At 36.6% G+C, this 15,838-nt stretch overlaps 1 protein-coding gene across 13 annotated transcripts in view; it reads right to left on the bottom strand.

The window, feature by feature from the left end:
* Positions 1-1,646: 1,646 nt before the first annotated feature.
* arhgap42b (Rho GTPase activating protein 42b) overlaps positions 1,647-15,838 on the bottom strand; it is a 116,264-nt gene continuing 102,072 nt past the window's right edge. For 4 of the 13 annotated variants that reach the window (XM_079621554.1, XM_079621559.1, XM_079621565.1 and 1 more), the window contains 6 exons: positions 12,300-12,486; positions 10,922-11,263; positions 10,154-10,325; positions 7,305-7,367; positions 7,097-7,176; positions 1,828-2,757 (listed from right to left, as the gene is read on the bottom strand). In XM_079621554.1, coding sequence (XP_079477680.1) covers positions 2,669-2,757; positions 7,097-7,176; positions 7,305-7,367; positions 10,154-10,325; positions 10,922-11,263; positions 12,300-12,486 — 933 coding nt within the window. In that variant the 3' untranslated portion in view covers positions 1,828-2,668. Of the gene's footprint in view, positions 2,758-7,096; positions 7,177-7,304; positions 7,368-10,153; positions 10,326-10,921; positions 11,264-12,299; positions 12,487-15,838 lie in introns of all 13 variants that reach the window. The other 9 variants (XM_079621561.1, XM_079621562.1, XM_079621555.1 and 6 more) reach the window with 4 other exon arrangements.

Genomic DNA, 15,838 nt, shown 5'->3' with positions numbered 1-15,838 from the left:
ATTCTTGACTAAAATTACAGTCTAATTGGTTTAAAAAATGTCTGTGGAAATGTATGGTAAAATTAGACTTTTTCTCACAGTTTTATTTTCATTTTAAATCCTAAATGTGTGATGAAAAGTAAACACTTGATAAGCTGACAAGCGTCAAAAGGACAGTTTTCATGGTCAGATCTTACAAACTCCCAATGCCAGCCACCATGGATTGTACTTGCATTTACACAGTAACCGCTCACTTCACGTCGAATGAAAAGCACATGTGAAGTATCTAATAAAATAAAAAACGTTGATTGCATATAATAACAATGCTTGAAAGACAAAGAGCTAAATTGTACATTGGCGAGATCACAGTGTATATTTAAAGGAACACTCGACAATCTGATCCAGCCTGTTTTTTTTTTTTCAGCAGAATATTAAGAGAGATTTACTAACAGCTTACTCCAGCGCGAGCCTTCTTTTGGCGTTACACTACTGTCAGGAGAAAGACACACAGTGGAAACTAGCGCTGATAAGCGTAGACAGTTATTTTAGCGGCTGATCTTATTGCATATGCATTTAGGAGTTTCCCTTTCAGAAGCTCAATTTATGGGAGGAGAGTATTTAAATGAATCACGTGATTTACTAAGGTTTGGACTAGTCAATTTACTGGTATTTGCACCATTATTTACAGCCCCAGAAGCTAATCTGCGCTGGTCTTGGTAGATTGCGTTGGTCATTATGGAAACGATCCGGCTGCGTCTGTGTTCTCGTCAGAGTTTTATCGGAAGGGAAGAGCATAAATCTGAAAAACATTTCTTGGTGCTCCTATAATGTCCTCCCTCTGACCTTGATGGCCTATCTGAAGGGAGTATCAGTCCAGCATCAGCAGTCAAGGGCACCTAGCATTCTCATGTATTTAATTGGGAAAGAACACTGGGATCTTGGCAATCGGCCGCTTTCCAAAGACTTCCGGCGCCTTTTCTCTTCAGGAAAGTCATTGATGTCTGGGATTTACTTCTGAAGATTAAGCTTGTGCTAAAAATCTTTTCTTAAATGGAAGACAAGAAGTGGGTCTCATTTTGTAAACAAATTTATTGACGGAACCAAAAATGAATTAAGAAGACAAATATATGATTTGCAAAACAATCATCCATATATACATTTCTATCATCTATTTATTTTTTTAAAATCAGTTATCATCATAATAGAAGTTTTAATAAGATGGCTGGAATGTACCATGTTGGTGTTGTTGACACTGACAGTGGGTGTCATTTTAAACTTCAGAAGGAACACTTGGTTCCATTGCTCTAATGCGATACAATAAGCAGTGATGCTGATAATTCAGCACAGAATTGGAACATTTTACTTTTCTGAAATTTGACATAAAATAATTTGTGCTTGAATGGCTGATTTCAGTACTGCATGTAGAATTATATTAGTCAATAACACAATGTAGGGCTGTTAAACGATTAATCGCGATTAATCACATCCAAAATAAAAGTTTGTTTACTGTGTATAATTATTTTGTATATATAAATACACACACGTTCATGTATATATTTAAGAAAAATGTGTTATTTATATATAAAATATTTATAATTTATATATAATATAAATTATATATAAATCTATATACAGTATATACATGCAAATATTTCTTAAATATATACAAGCATGTGTGTGTATTTAAATATATCAAATAATTATACACAGTACACACACATTTATTATGTAAACACAAACTTTTATTTTGGATGCGATTAATCACGATTAATCGTTTAACAGCCCTAACACAATGGGGTCCAAAAGTCTAGAGACCACTAGTAAAAATATTTAGCTTTTTTTTTTGTTCCCTTTAAAAATTATATGAACAGCCTAATGTGATAAATGAATATAAATAAGCTACATATAAACAAAACCTGATCACATTCTCCGGCACTATTTCAAAATGTATAAAAAAAAATCATGAGCTTCATTGTTAAGCTGAAATGTTGACCATATTTACTTAATTGATTAGTCAGCTAGAAATAATGCAGAGTATGATCTATATTATGTGTTCATTTTGTTCTAGTTTCTCTTTGTTAAAAATGTTCAAAATCCTAAAAGTGTGGTCTCAAACTTTTGAACATTTATGAAAGTAACAGTAAGTCATTTTATAATGAGAAACCACACGCCCGCACGCACACGCACACACACACACACACACACCACAGTTAGCTGAATTTAGTTAATTATGATGGTGAGGCTTAACCTTCTTTCCCTTCATTTCAAAATAATAAGAATTGAGCTAAAACAAAAGAAAGCCTGTCTCTTAGACCTATAAGCTGGTCTTTCATGACAGAACTGCAGTATTCCACCGCACAGTAGACCTAGACGGATCATTTAGTGCGGTACATTGCACCTCCTGACCTCAGTGTATCTAAATGTGTGCATATACTCTCAATGATTTCAGTTCGGCTTCCACCAGAAGCACATCATGTCAGCGAAAGCTTTATCTAGAATCACGGCTGCGATTCATCATTGAGGTTTGTGTACCATACATGATCTCTTAATATTCAGTGTCATATAATGTCATATCCATACAGTTCACTTACAAATCATTTAATGCTTGATATATACGTTAAGCTCTTGGTCTAAAATTCATGTTACCATGGATACCATGAAATGCTTGGCCTCTCCTGATTGGACGCTGTCAGAGGAACACCACATAGTTTTCAGGAATGAGTCCCGTTCTGCCTTCAAACGTTGCCTGGAGCCAGCCTGGTTCCACTGAGGAATACACTGCGAAGAAGAAACGGAGAAGGTTTAAGCTGTGGAGAAGTCTACTATAATATAAAAACAAATTCTATAGTATTATTGCTCATACTTAGGGTTGAATAAACTGGGGCACAACAACAGATATGAGACCCGAAACCAGTGAGAGTTTTGGGACCAATGGCAAAACTATCATTGGATCAATGTAACTTATTTGTTGATCTTGTATTATGCCTTGAATGTTTTGCAAATTTAAATTAAATATTCAATATTACATTGTATGTTCTTTGCTGATTTTTTTTTATGTTACCAATCTAACATCATCAAAATAATAACTTAGTCAAGTAGGCATCAATAAGACAATTTTTAGAAAAAAAGGGTTCAATGGGGTTCTTGACTCCGTTTTAAAGAACCCTTTTTATTAGCCGTTTAATTCATAAAACAATACAACAATACACAATTAATTAAAATAAATGACCTGACAGAAACTTTTATTCTAATAGTGTGAATTAAAAAGTATAAACCAATCAGTAATGTAGTCGCAAATTCCAGTAAAGTATTGTCTGTAAAAAATCTACAGCTATTACTTACAATAAAAAAAGTTTTCTTTGTATGACAGCCTGGCCAAAACTGATGTCCGCTAAAATTTGGCTTGTTTCATTGTGTTATCTCAAATAAAAACACTTTTCACTTAGTTTTGACCACTACTGAATGAAACAACATTTTATGAAATTTAAAAGTCAGTTTTTTGCCATTTTTTGTGGTGGGGTCAGTGAAATTGTTGCCAAGGCAAGCTAAAGTCTGGACTATCCTTATTGTTGAGCCCCGCAATCCTTAAGCATCAAATTTGGCATAAAAGCCATCCTGCATTTTTGAAACAGACTTGAATGTAACCTTTAATCATGTGATTTACTGAGGTGTGCTATTATTTTTATATTTTTAAGTTATCAGATGTACGATTTTTTACTTGGTGGGTAAAATGACTAGAGACCAAAATAAGCAAACACTTCTAAAGTCTCACTTTTATTTAGTTTAGTTTCTTCAGCCTCAAGTTAAGTTGACCGTTCATAAAAAAAAAATAGTTTGACCATTATGTTCACAAAGCAATAGTATTCTCAGAAAAGGCAGGCACAAGTGAACCACATCTGAAGGGAGTTAATAACAAAGTTGGGTCACTTTGCATCAAGAAATTACCCTCATAAAGCTTTCAAAAGGACCTCACAGATGACTTGCCCAGTAATGACTCATATCAACATTCTCTCAACTATCAAAGCATCTGTTTACACTAAAGCATTAGGCAGATGGGATTGCAAAATAAAGAGTAAATCGTTTTTATAAGCAGAACTCTCAAATGTCAACAGTGAGAAGTCAGGTTGATGGGTAAGAGGAGGTTTATGTTGTGCTAAGTGTTTGCTGAGCTTTAGAGAGAGGAAGACTTGCCTTCACCAGGTTACTGTGACCCGTTTCAATGCCCTGGTGCCCAGCCAAGTTTATAGCGGAAAATACATTCAGCAATAAAATTCTACTCCTGACATGTACGAGGAACAACAACCGATGGTTGTTCCACAGAACAGACACAGGAACAAATTTTTTTTTTTCAATTGTAATGCCCTGGTATGCAGCAAAAATGCATCAGTTCAGTCATAGTTCATTTTCTTTGATTTTTGTAACCGCCACTGCAAGTCACTAAAGACGTACATATTTTAAGATCCACCAAAACACATTCCCAATACAGCAATACACCTCCCAGAGTTGATATATGATTCATGGCCAGCATTGCTGCATGTTTCTTGGTGTATATTGCAGTCGCAGTTCATAAAAATCACTTAAGATCTGAAGTGAAGTTCTAGATCACTTGATGAATTGAGCCTCAGGCAGCCTGACCACTGACCACCCAGTCCGTTTACTGACCATTTGTCACACAAAGAAATGCAAGCGCTGGCTGAAATCAGCAGATAAAACAATGGAATGAGAGAAAAATAGAACGATGGGATGAGAACAATAGAATGGTGGAATGAGAGAACGATGGATTGAGAGAACGAAAGGATAATGGAATCAATGAGAGAAAGATAGAACGATGGAATGAGAGAACAAAAGGATGATGGAATGAGAGAAAGATAGAACAATGGAATGGGAGAACGATAGAATGATGGAATGAGTAGATAGATACATGTAGACAGATTTCATCTACTTCTTCATTCAGCAAGGTCAACCATAACTCTGTCCAGGACAGCCAGGAACCCTGGACTTGTAATTAATGATCAATTAAACTTCACAGAACACATGAATGACCCGGTCCTGCAGATTAGCCGTATACAACATTAGGAGGATCAGGCCCTTCCTATTGGAACATGCTACTCCTTGTCCAAGCTCTTGTTCTCTCCAGACTGGAGTATTGTAATGTTCTCTTGGCAGGTCTTTAAGAAAGCACTGTCAAACCTCTGCCACTGATCCAGAATGCTGCAGGAAGAGGTCTTTAAAGAACCGAAGAGAGCACACGTCACACCTCCTCATAAAATTGCACTGGTTGCCAATTGGCGCTCGCAAATAAATTCAGGGCACTGATGTTTGTCTACAGAACAACCACTGGCTCTGCGCCCCGATACATAAACTCACTACTTCAGACCTGTGTGCCCTCCAGAAGCTTGTGTTCTGCAAGTGGACAGTGCCAAGACACATTTTTTTTTGTCAACACTTGACCCATTAATACTAACACTTACTATTCTCTCTCTCTCTCTCTCTCTCTCTCTCTCTCTATATATATATATATATATATAGAGAGAGAATATATATATATATATATATATATATATAAAAAAAAAAAGTTAGTCTAGAGCAATAAACATGGCAAGGTTATATATATATACAGTATATATATATATATATATATATATATATATACTGTATATATATATAACCTTGCCATGTTTATTGCTCTAGACTAACTGGGACTAGTCACAGCATATTGTTGCCTGATTGTTGGCTTGATTGCTTCTATTGCTCTCCTCACTTGTAAGTCGCTTTGGATAAAAGCATCTGATAAATCAGTGGTTCTTAACCTTTTTTTGGCCAGCGCCCCCTATCCATTAACCAGGTCCCTTACGGACTGCAGCTTTCATATATAATTAAAAAGCATGTCACTAAAAGCCAAATAACAGATTTGATTTGACTGAACAGTGGGAATATTAATATCATAGTTTCCCAGAGAGCAAAAAAGTAATCTGAAGTAGAAATGAGCCTATATATCAGTGTATATCAGTGTTAATAAAATGCAACGGCATTTTAATTATGCAATTAAATTTTAATTAACAGCAAATAATTATGTGGCTTGTCACAAAAAGCAGCCAATCAGCGAGGCAGTTTCCCTTTGAGAGCCAGTGGACATCAGTATGGAGAAGAAGCCGCTCAAAAGTCTCATTGTTTTCCTGACACAGCTGTCCTTCAGTGCATGGGCTTTTATTTTGTTTATTGCTTTGACTGCAACATGGAGAGACTCTGGATTGTTGCATTTGGCCACAAGGTTGTGGCGGTGCAAAACACAGTGGACTCTGAGGATATGCGGCACCAGATAGAATGAACAAAGATAGAACGATCGATAGATTAAATGAACGAACGATGGAATGATCGATAGATAAGTCAATGAAGCGATTGATAGAACGAACGAACGAACGAATGATAGATAGAATGATCGAACAATAGAACGATCTAGAGTTGTTAGACCAAGTCGGTACTGAAATTCAAAAAATGTGACGTTTTGAGCTCTGTTGAGCAGAATCGTAAACATCTCAGATTACTCAAATGTGCTCGCGCGCTCATCGGATGTGTCTGTGATTGGCTACAATGATCGCACTTCAAAAACACAGAGTTACACAGATACACATGAGAGTGTTTGAAAACAGGCATCTATCAGCGGACTGGTCCACACTCCCGCTTTCAAAACACTTTCTAACACTTCCGTGTGCTTGATCATTGTAGCCAATCACAGACATATCCAATGAGCGCATGAACACAATGGCCAATCAGAGGTGTTTACGATTCCGCTCAACAGCGCTCAAAGCGTCACCATTTTTCCATTTCAGTACTGACTTGGTACAAAGTCGGTACTTTTTGAAAACTCTAAAACGATCTATAGATAGAACGAACAAATGATAGATCGATCGATAGATAGAACAATAGATAGAAGGAACGAACAAATGATAGAATGATTGATAGAACAACAGATGGATAAACAGACAGACAGACAGACAGACAGACAGACAGATAGATAGATAGATAGATAGATAGATAGATAGATAGATAGATAGATAGATAGATAGATAGATAGATAGATAGATAGATAGATAGATAGACAGATAGATAGACTCACCGTTGGAGAAGTGAGCCCCCTGTGGGAAACTCAGCTCATTGCTGTGTTCGGCTTCACAGGAATATATGGCTTTGGCATCTCTATGGATTAAAATCATGAAATTATAAAATTCAAGGATGTTTTAAAAGACAATTTTTTGGTTTTATAAAGATGTTAGTCATACAATATATTTTAAACAGTTGTTTTTATGTAGTGTGTCTATTCTTACCTTCCCAAGGGAGGAGGTTTTCCGGCTGATGGGTTCTCAAAAAGCAGTGCTTTGGCAGCCACCCTGTAACATACAACCATGCCCAGATGTCAGGATGATCATTGACGCCATGATTTCACTGCACAAGAATTAGGCTGTCTGAACAAACCATTTTAACTAAGCAGGTGGCGACAGTTTGATTTTTTTATTTATTTTTTTAAATGCTGGTGAGAGCCAACATTCTACATTCAGTACTGCTAGATTTGGAGTTCAACTCAATAGAAGAATAAGGACAACACTTTTTGTCAACAGTTAACCCATTAATACTAACACTTATACATATATTACATTATACATATATATATATACATACATACAACCCCAATTCCAGAAAAATTGAGACATTTTGTAAAACACAATCCAATCAAGAATCTTTGATTTGTTAATTATTTTGAACCTTTATTTAACTGACAAAAGTACAAAGAAAAATGTTTATATGTTGTCACTGGCCAAATTAATTGCATTTTGTAAATATAAACTAATTTTGATATTGATGGATGCAACACACTCTAAAAAAGTTGGGACAGAGGCAAAATAAAAAGTGAAAATATGATATCCAAGAAGAATATCCAAGTTAAACTGTTTTGAAACCATTCACAATTATAAGTTGAATTGGTAATACCGTAGGTGAGGGTATCTTGTTAGAGTATAAAAGGAGCATCCACCAAAGGCTCAGTCTTTGCAAGAAAAGATGGGTCATGGCTCACCACTTTGACAATTTTCATGAAAGAATTGTCAAACGATTCAAAAATCACATTTCTCAATTAAAGATGGCAAAGTATTTAGGTCTTTCACTATCTACCATACATAATATTGTGAAAAGATTCAGTGAATTCAGAGAAATCTCAGCCTGTGTAGGGCAAAGCAGGAGACCTCTGTTGAATGTGCGTGACCTTTGAGCCCTCAGACGGCACTGCATGAGAAACGATTATGTTACTCTGTTAAATACAGCCACGTGTGCTCAAGAGTACTTTAGAAAACCATTTTGCCCACAAGTCTGATGCTGCATTAAGAAATACAACTGGAATCTCTGTTACGCAAGGAGAAAGCTATACATCTGTTCAATGTAGAGATGCTGCAGAGTTCTCTGGGCCCGAGCTCATCTCAGATGATCCAAAATACAGTGGAGATCTGAGCAGTGGTCAGATGAGCCCATGTTTCAGAATGTTTTTGGGTAAAATGGACATCGAGTTCTCAGTCCCAAAGACTAAAGTTACCAACCAGACTTTCATCAGTAAGAAGTCCAAAAGCAAACATCTGTCCTGGTATTGGGGTGCATCAGTCCAAACGGCATGGGGAACTTGCATGTGTGTGAAGGTATCACTAACACGGAGGCATATATTTGGATTGTACAGAGACATAAACTGCCATCAAGATGACATCTTTCCTGGGAAGCAAGACGATGCCAGGCCTCATTCTGCACATGCTAGAACTGAGTGTTTTCTAGACACTCTGCACCATAGACTGGATGTGCTTGACTGCTCCGCCTGCCGTCCAGATCTCTCTCTTATTGAAAATGTATGACCCATCATTAAAAGGAGAATCAGGCAACGATGAATACAGACTGTTAACCAGCTGTCTGACCAGATTGGGCAACAATTCCACTTGCAAAGCTGCAACTAACAGTGTCCGCAATTCCCACATGATTAAGAAGTGTAATTAAAAGGAAAGGCGATGTGACACAGTGGTAAACATGCCTCTGTCACAACTTTTTTGGAGTATGTTGCAGCCATCAAAATCAAAATTTGTTAATATTTACAAAATACAACTACGTTTGTCAGTGAAAACATTGTAAACTATTTTCTTTGTACTTTGTATGTTAAATAAAGGTTAAAGAGAATTAACAAATAACAGATTCTTGCATTTTACAAAATGTCCCAACTTTTCTGTAATTAATTCTGTAAATATTTATATATGCACATAATGCATTGTATACAGATGTGAGAATCACCTATAGAGCAGTGATTCATGTACAATTTATATAACTGTGAAACTGATTGTACACAATCTCAGGGCAAACATTTTTCAAATCAACATGTTGCTAACACTTAAAGTTGTACAGATTATATAGGCAAAAAAAAGAGTATTTGAATCGAGTCCGTTTAAGTGACGTGCTGTTTCTTTTCTTCCTGTCATCACGATAACTCAAACGAAATGATACATCCTTCCCTGCAGAGAAGATTTAAAAACCAGTGCTGGGTCACATCAACCCTGTCAGCTGTGTAATTAAAACTGGTGCCAATAAAAAAAACAACTGCAATCAATCTCCATTCAGCAGCTTCCATCGCTGCCACAACTGCACCATATAATCCTGCACAAACTTTCCGCTCTACTTTTAATAAATGTTTTTACGTTTTTCATGGCGTAGTGTTTTTCTAAAACCTGACAGAAACATATAAAAGCTCAATGCGTCAATGAAGTAATGGAAGAGATTTTCACACAAAAATAAAAATACTGTCATTATTTACTGACAGGTTGTCATTCCCAACCTGTATGGCTTTATTTCATCTGTGAAACATGAATATTTTTTTTCTCTCCATGTCTTGGTCACTCAAATATCTACTTCTGCTGTGTTCATAGAAAGTCATTCGGTAACACTTTAGTTTGATAGTCCACTTTAGACATTCTACTAACTATAAGTAAGTTTGCAACTACATGTCAACGAACTGTCATTAGAGTATTAGTAGAGGTTTTTTTTTTCATCATCTTTATTCTCAAATGTTGCCTGAGATCTATCACCGATCCATACTCTTTTGATTCGCTCACAGGGTGAGGTTTAGCATCAGATACTGGTAAAGAGTTTCACTTACACTGATCCTGGTCTCTGATAGCCGTTCGTAGAGCTGCCGTTGTCCAGCTTTCGCCGTAGGATTGTTTTAGGAGGCAGATCGAGGTATGTGGCGGATCTGGCCCCGTCTTTATGATCCACACACACTAGACTCTGTACAGACCCCACATAGCTCTTATGACCTCCAGAGAGCCCTAAATCAGAGGGTTACAAACTTTACGCTGTATATATAAAGAAATTGCATACATTTTTGTAAAAAAAAAACTGAAAATAGGACACACACTAACGGTGTGGAATTCAGATTTTTTTATGTTTTCAAAAAAAGTCTCTTATGCTTATCAATGCTGCATTATTTGATAAAAAAATACAGTATAAAAACTATTATTGTGAAATATAATTACATTTTAAAATAACTTTTCTATTTGAATACATTTTAAAATATTATTTATTCCTGTGATGGCAAAGCTGAATTTTCAGTATCATTAGTGTCACATGATTTAGTGTCACATGATCCTTTAGAAATCGTTAAATGTTGATTTGGTGCTCAAGTATTGATAATAGTTATTATTATCAATGTTGAAAATAGTTTTGGCTGGTTACATTTTTTTGATACCATTTGAAACACTGATAATATCAGTATATTTGAATGATTTCTGAAGAATCATGTGACACTGAAAACTCAAGTAATGGCTGCTGAAAATTCAGCTTTGCCATCACAGGAATAAATTGCATTTGAAAACATATTATTGACGAGCATAAGAGACTTTAGTTGTGTGTGTTTGGCTCCTACCTTCTGTGATATGTAAAGATCTTAGAGATGGGGCGTTGGAGCGGTTAAGCTGTGCAGATCTGATTCCTACTGAGTGAGGAGCCTTCGCTGGTGCTGGTGAAGGTCTGGCAGCTGAGTTCACACCACAGGAGTCCCATTCCACACGTCCGGTGTCCTCTCTGGAGCTGGAGTCGGGGCTGCTGGTGCAGGCAGGGGTCTGCCGCAGGCCGGGGAACGGGGGCTTGTCTTTGGGCTGTGGAGAGGAGCAGGTTTTGGAGGAGCTGTTCTGCTCCGAGGAGTGTGAGGAGAGGGAGTCCATGCTGCCGATTGGAGTGCTGCCCGAGCTACTGCTGAACGTATCGCCTGCAGATGGTAAGACATACAGCAGATGAAAACTACAGAATATCTTAAATTGATCACATTTGATTGATTTATACAGTGACTAGGTGAAACATCAAAATGTCCAGGTCACGGTCCACTTCAACATGAAAATAAAATAAATAAATATAACCCTATTCTCTTTTTTTTCCCTTTCCTTTCCTTTCCTTTTTTTGAAAAAAGCTGATTTTTTACACATTAGGCAGATTTCCCCCAAAGATTTCTTATTAATGTAATTTGTCCAAGGTGTTTTACTTTTTACTTATTTCCATTATTCTTACTAATAGCGATTAGATTTTCACCTTTTTTGTATTTTAACCAGCATAAATAGTGAAGTAAAATAAATGCTAACACAAAGTACAAACAATAATAAAATAATAATAATAAAATCACATAAAAATAACAAGAATGAGAAAAAAGAATGTTATGTTTTAGTTAGGCTTATGATTTTGCATGTTAGAGAACAAAGTAAGTCAATTTCTCCACATGTAATTGTTTATTTTATTTTATGTTTCATACATATCAGGGTCTACTTTCACCAATGTGTTATAAGACGTGTGTGTGTGTGTGGGAACTACAGTGTTGGATCTTTCTGGAATGTTTTAAATTGTGTGTAAATCTCACACCCTGTTTAGGCCCTGTTATATGTACATACAAAGAGTATTTAATTTAACAAGCAGCTTAACCAGCAGGATACATTGGTTGGGCTTTTTTGCAGTGTATTTTTTTTGGGCTCTGAAATGGTCATTTCCGTGGACAGCTCTACTTCCAGTGGACAGCTCTACTTCCTGACTGTTCGCCCTATGCTACGGAATTACAAGGCGGTTACTTACTGGCCCAAGTAAGATAAAAGTCTCTATAATATTCTGGTCACTAAGGACTTCGGTCCGTCCTTTAATGCAAGTATTTGGGATATTGTTCCACCTGTTTTATCGAACCTTAGCAAAAAAACACTAAAATAAGTAAATATGTTAATGCCGTTAAACAATGTGTTGATGTCAAAATATAATGTGAGGATTACATGAAATGTGAGGATTACTGGCAGTGTAAGACTCACTGTCCGCGTCAGCCAGGCACAGTGAGGGTGCGTAGAGGCTCTTGGGTTTGCGCGGTCCAGATGAGAGGCAGATGGCTCTGCTCCTGCGAGACCCTGCCTGAGACTGCGGCTGCGGAAGGGGAACATTAGGGTCCGGCGCTTGATGAAATATCTGTGAAGACATACCCAAATAACTGTGAAAGATTATGACCAATGAGAAAAGAGATTCTGTTTGATGAGGGATGCAAGTTCCAAAAAGCATTAGTACACTTAAGTAATCTACATGTAATATGCAATTAGTTGTGTGTGTGCCAGTAAAGACTTTCTATTTCACATCAAAAACATTTAAAAACAACATTTCTATGCTGGACCTTTGATCAAAGACTCCTGAAAATAATGGTAACAATAAGAAATGTTTCTAGAGCACCAAATCAGCATATTCGATGAGTAATGGAGTAATGACTGATGAAAATTCAGCTTTGACATCATATTTTTAAATATATTAAAATAGAAAACAGTAAAAACACAATATTGTGAAATAATATAGCTGCAAGCAGCAATTATCGGGGCCAAGCACTAAGAACATGACCATTTGACCAACATGACCAACTGATAAACTGACCAAGACATATTAAGACCATTTTAGGCAAAATGGCTGAAAAACATAAATATAGTAATTTGATTTAATTGTTTATCACTTTCGACTAATATAGGTGACACATTTTGATGTGGTGTGGTAAGAGAAAGGTGACAATGACACATGCAAATTTTGGCAAAGCATTACAGAGATACAGCCTCAGAGTAGTTTTGGCATCATGTCATTAACTTTGTTGATGCGGTATATGAAAACAGTTTTGTCTATCAACACGAAATCCATAACACAATCTGAAGATGATACGATTAGATTTTGGTAAAAATCGGACAAATGGTCTAGGAGTTCGAAAAAATAGTTTTTTAAAGAAAATCAAAATGACAGACAGGAAATTCAGCCGACTGAATTACGGCAAAATTGGTATCCATGTTCTCAGCATGACCCAAGGAATCTATTACGTTTCATTACAATAGGCTAATCAAAAGTTGTTAGCAATTTTGTAAATTGCATTATAACTTTTTACCACAAGGTGACACATACAGAGTTTCGTGGCGATACGCCAATGCGTTCGTTAAATAAAGCATTTGATATGAGAAAATTTGGTATCGTTTGACTCGGCATGCTACACAGAATCTAAATTCTGACTTTTGGCCAAACCGTTTAGAGGTTATAAACAAAAAAAGTTATCCATGTCTCCTGACCACTAGGTGGCACTGTGCCAAAACTGTGCAGGTAGTCTAAGGTCATGGTTGTCATAACACAAACCAAGTCTTGTCAGAATTTGCCAAAGCGTTGCAGAGATACAGCACCACATCCATTTTTGCACGCTCTTCGTCGAATTCGTTCGAGCATTATTCGAGAATGGTTTGATGAATCAACTTGAATTACATAACTTTTTGTCAGCATTGTCTGGTTACATTTAATGTAATTTAGTAATGGCCTACGTGGAGTTTGAAAAAGTAGGTTTTTCAGAAAATTCTAAATGGTGGAAAAAGTTTCAGGACGGAAATCTTCCAGAGCGGAAGAAGAAGACAAAGAAGAACGCCAACGGTGAGAATAGATGCTTGGCCCTTAATTATTGCACATTTGTACAATGATCAAATAAATGCAACCTTGGTGAGCAAAAGATACTTAGATGAAAGTACAAGATTAGAGGTACAAGATTTTTTGCATTTTTTAACATAATCGGCATCGGCCAATATCCACCTATATTAAGCCGCTTATTAGGCAGGCGCACACGTGTACGACGCACGCTGCCCCTAGTGTCGTTTTCCAGCAGAGTGAGCAGACCTTCAGTGTCCAGTGCCTAAGGAAAACGGTAAGGATTCCATTCTTATAACTCCTTTATATTTAATTAAAAACTTTTCATGTTACTGCCAACTTTGAGAAAAAACATGAATAGGCGACATGACGTTCGGCTACTTTGGATATTGATAGCGTAGTTGAGGTTGCATTATCACAGCAGAAGGGTTGCTATCATGTCACAATAAGTAAGCAAGAATTTTGCAATTACAGACACTAAATTTGACTTATTTTTTCTGTTTGTGTGTCTTATATTTGAGAGGGTTGTCACTCAATGCAGAGAAATAAGTAATAAAAAAGAGACCAACGCGCACTATAAGCTAGTGAAGGACTGGCTTTGCTTTGCTAGCGTCATCGCGGCACTGGTGCCTTAACGACCGTTATCTACCGGACCGAATATCAACACGGATTTCTTTGCTTCATTTCGGTGCTACTGTTATGCATTTGTTTCTCTTGGATGCTCTGAAAACGGACGTTAGAATAACATAACACCGCGTCGCTGCATGTGACGCTAGTCAGCAGCTAACTTTAGCATACCGTTAGCTGGATTAAACACGGTTAAAATGCTGGCCAAACAGTGTAATGTTGTGGGACTGTATTTCACTGTAGAGGCGCGGGAGCGAACGAGAAGTCAAAGAGTGTTTACTTATATTTGTGTGTGTGAGAGAGAGAGGGGCGCGGGAGCGATCGAGAAGTCGCAGAGTGTTTACTTATATATGTGTGTGTGTGTGTGAGTGTGTGAGGCGCGGACGCGATCGAACAGTGGAAACATACAATTTACTAGTAGGCCTACGTTATTGCTACTAGCCTACTATATTATTAAATCATTCCGTCCCCCGTCCCCCTTTTTTTTGCGATAATTGGGTTATGTCCATTTAGCTTTGTCCATAAAACAAAACAAATAAACCATAAATAGGCTACATGTTTCAGGACAGTTTTTGGGAAGAGGATAGAAATGTTTTTAGTCTTGTATTACTTGCAATGCACTGAATTATTAGCTGAATTATGAAACATTTTTTAGATTTATATCTATACCTATCTATAAAATGACTTGAAGATGATGTCAAGATACTATACAAAAAATATTAACATAACCTTTTATTTTTCCCCTTTTTTAGTCATTACAGTCTGATGGCTGAAAAGAAAACCACCCCCATGGCAGCGCTTCACCCAGCCAAGTTTATTTGACAGCTTATTTTCTTCTTTCCGGTTTTGTTTATTTAATATATTTGTTATACATTATTTATACAATGTTTTTACATTATACATTTTTAATTTAAGTGTACAAGTTCAGATTGGTGTGTTCAATAAATGTTTTTGTTGAGAAATTTTGTCTATCTTAGTAATTATTTGTGTACTTAAATTATATCTTTCAAATAGAGGTTAAAAACAAGCACATATCGGCCAAATATCGGCCAAAATAAATCGGCAGCATTTATCGGCCATCGGCCGACCCGGATTTTAAAAAATCGGCATCGGCATCGGCATCGGCCTGAAAAAACTCATATCGGTCGACCTCTATACAAGATAAAACATTTTTTCTTCATCTTACTGATTTGACCTTACTTTTGAACGGTAGTTTACACAGTTATATAAATAGATAGATATAGATATAGATATAAATGCATTA

This window comes from Phoxinus phoxinus (genome assembly GCF_949152265.1).
Source record: "Phoxinus phoxinus genome assembly, chromosome: 8".
In the NCBI taxonomy this organism is placed as follows: Eukaryota; Metazoa; Chordata; class Actinopteri; order Cypriniformes; family Leuciscidae; genus Phoxinus; species Phoxinus phoxinus.
This window is presented reverse-complemented; position numbering and strand designations above follow the sequence as displayed.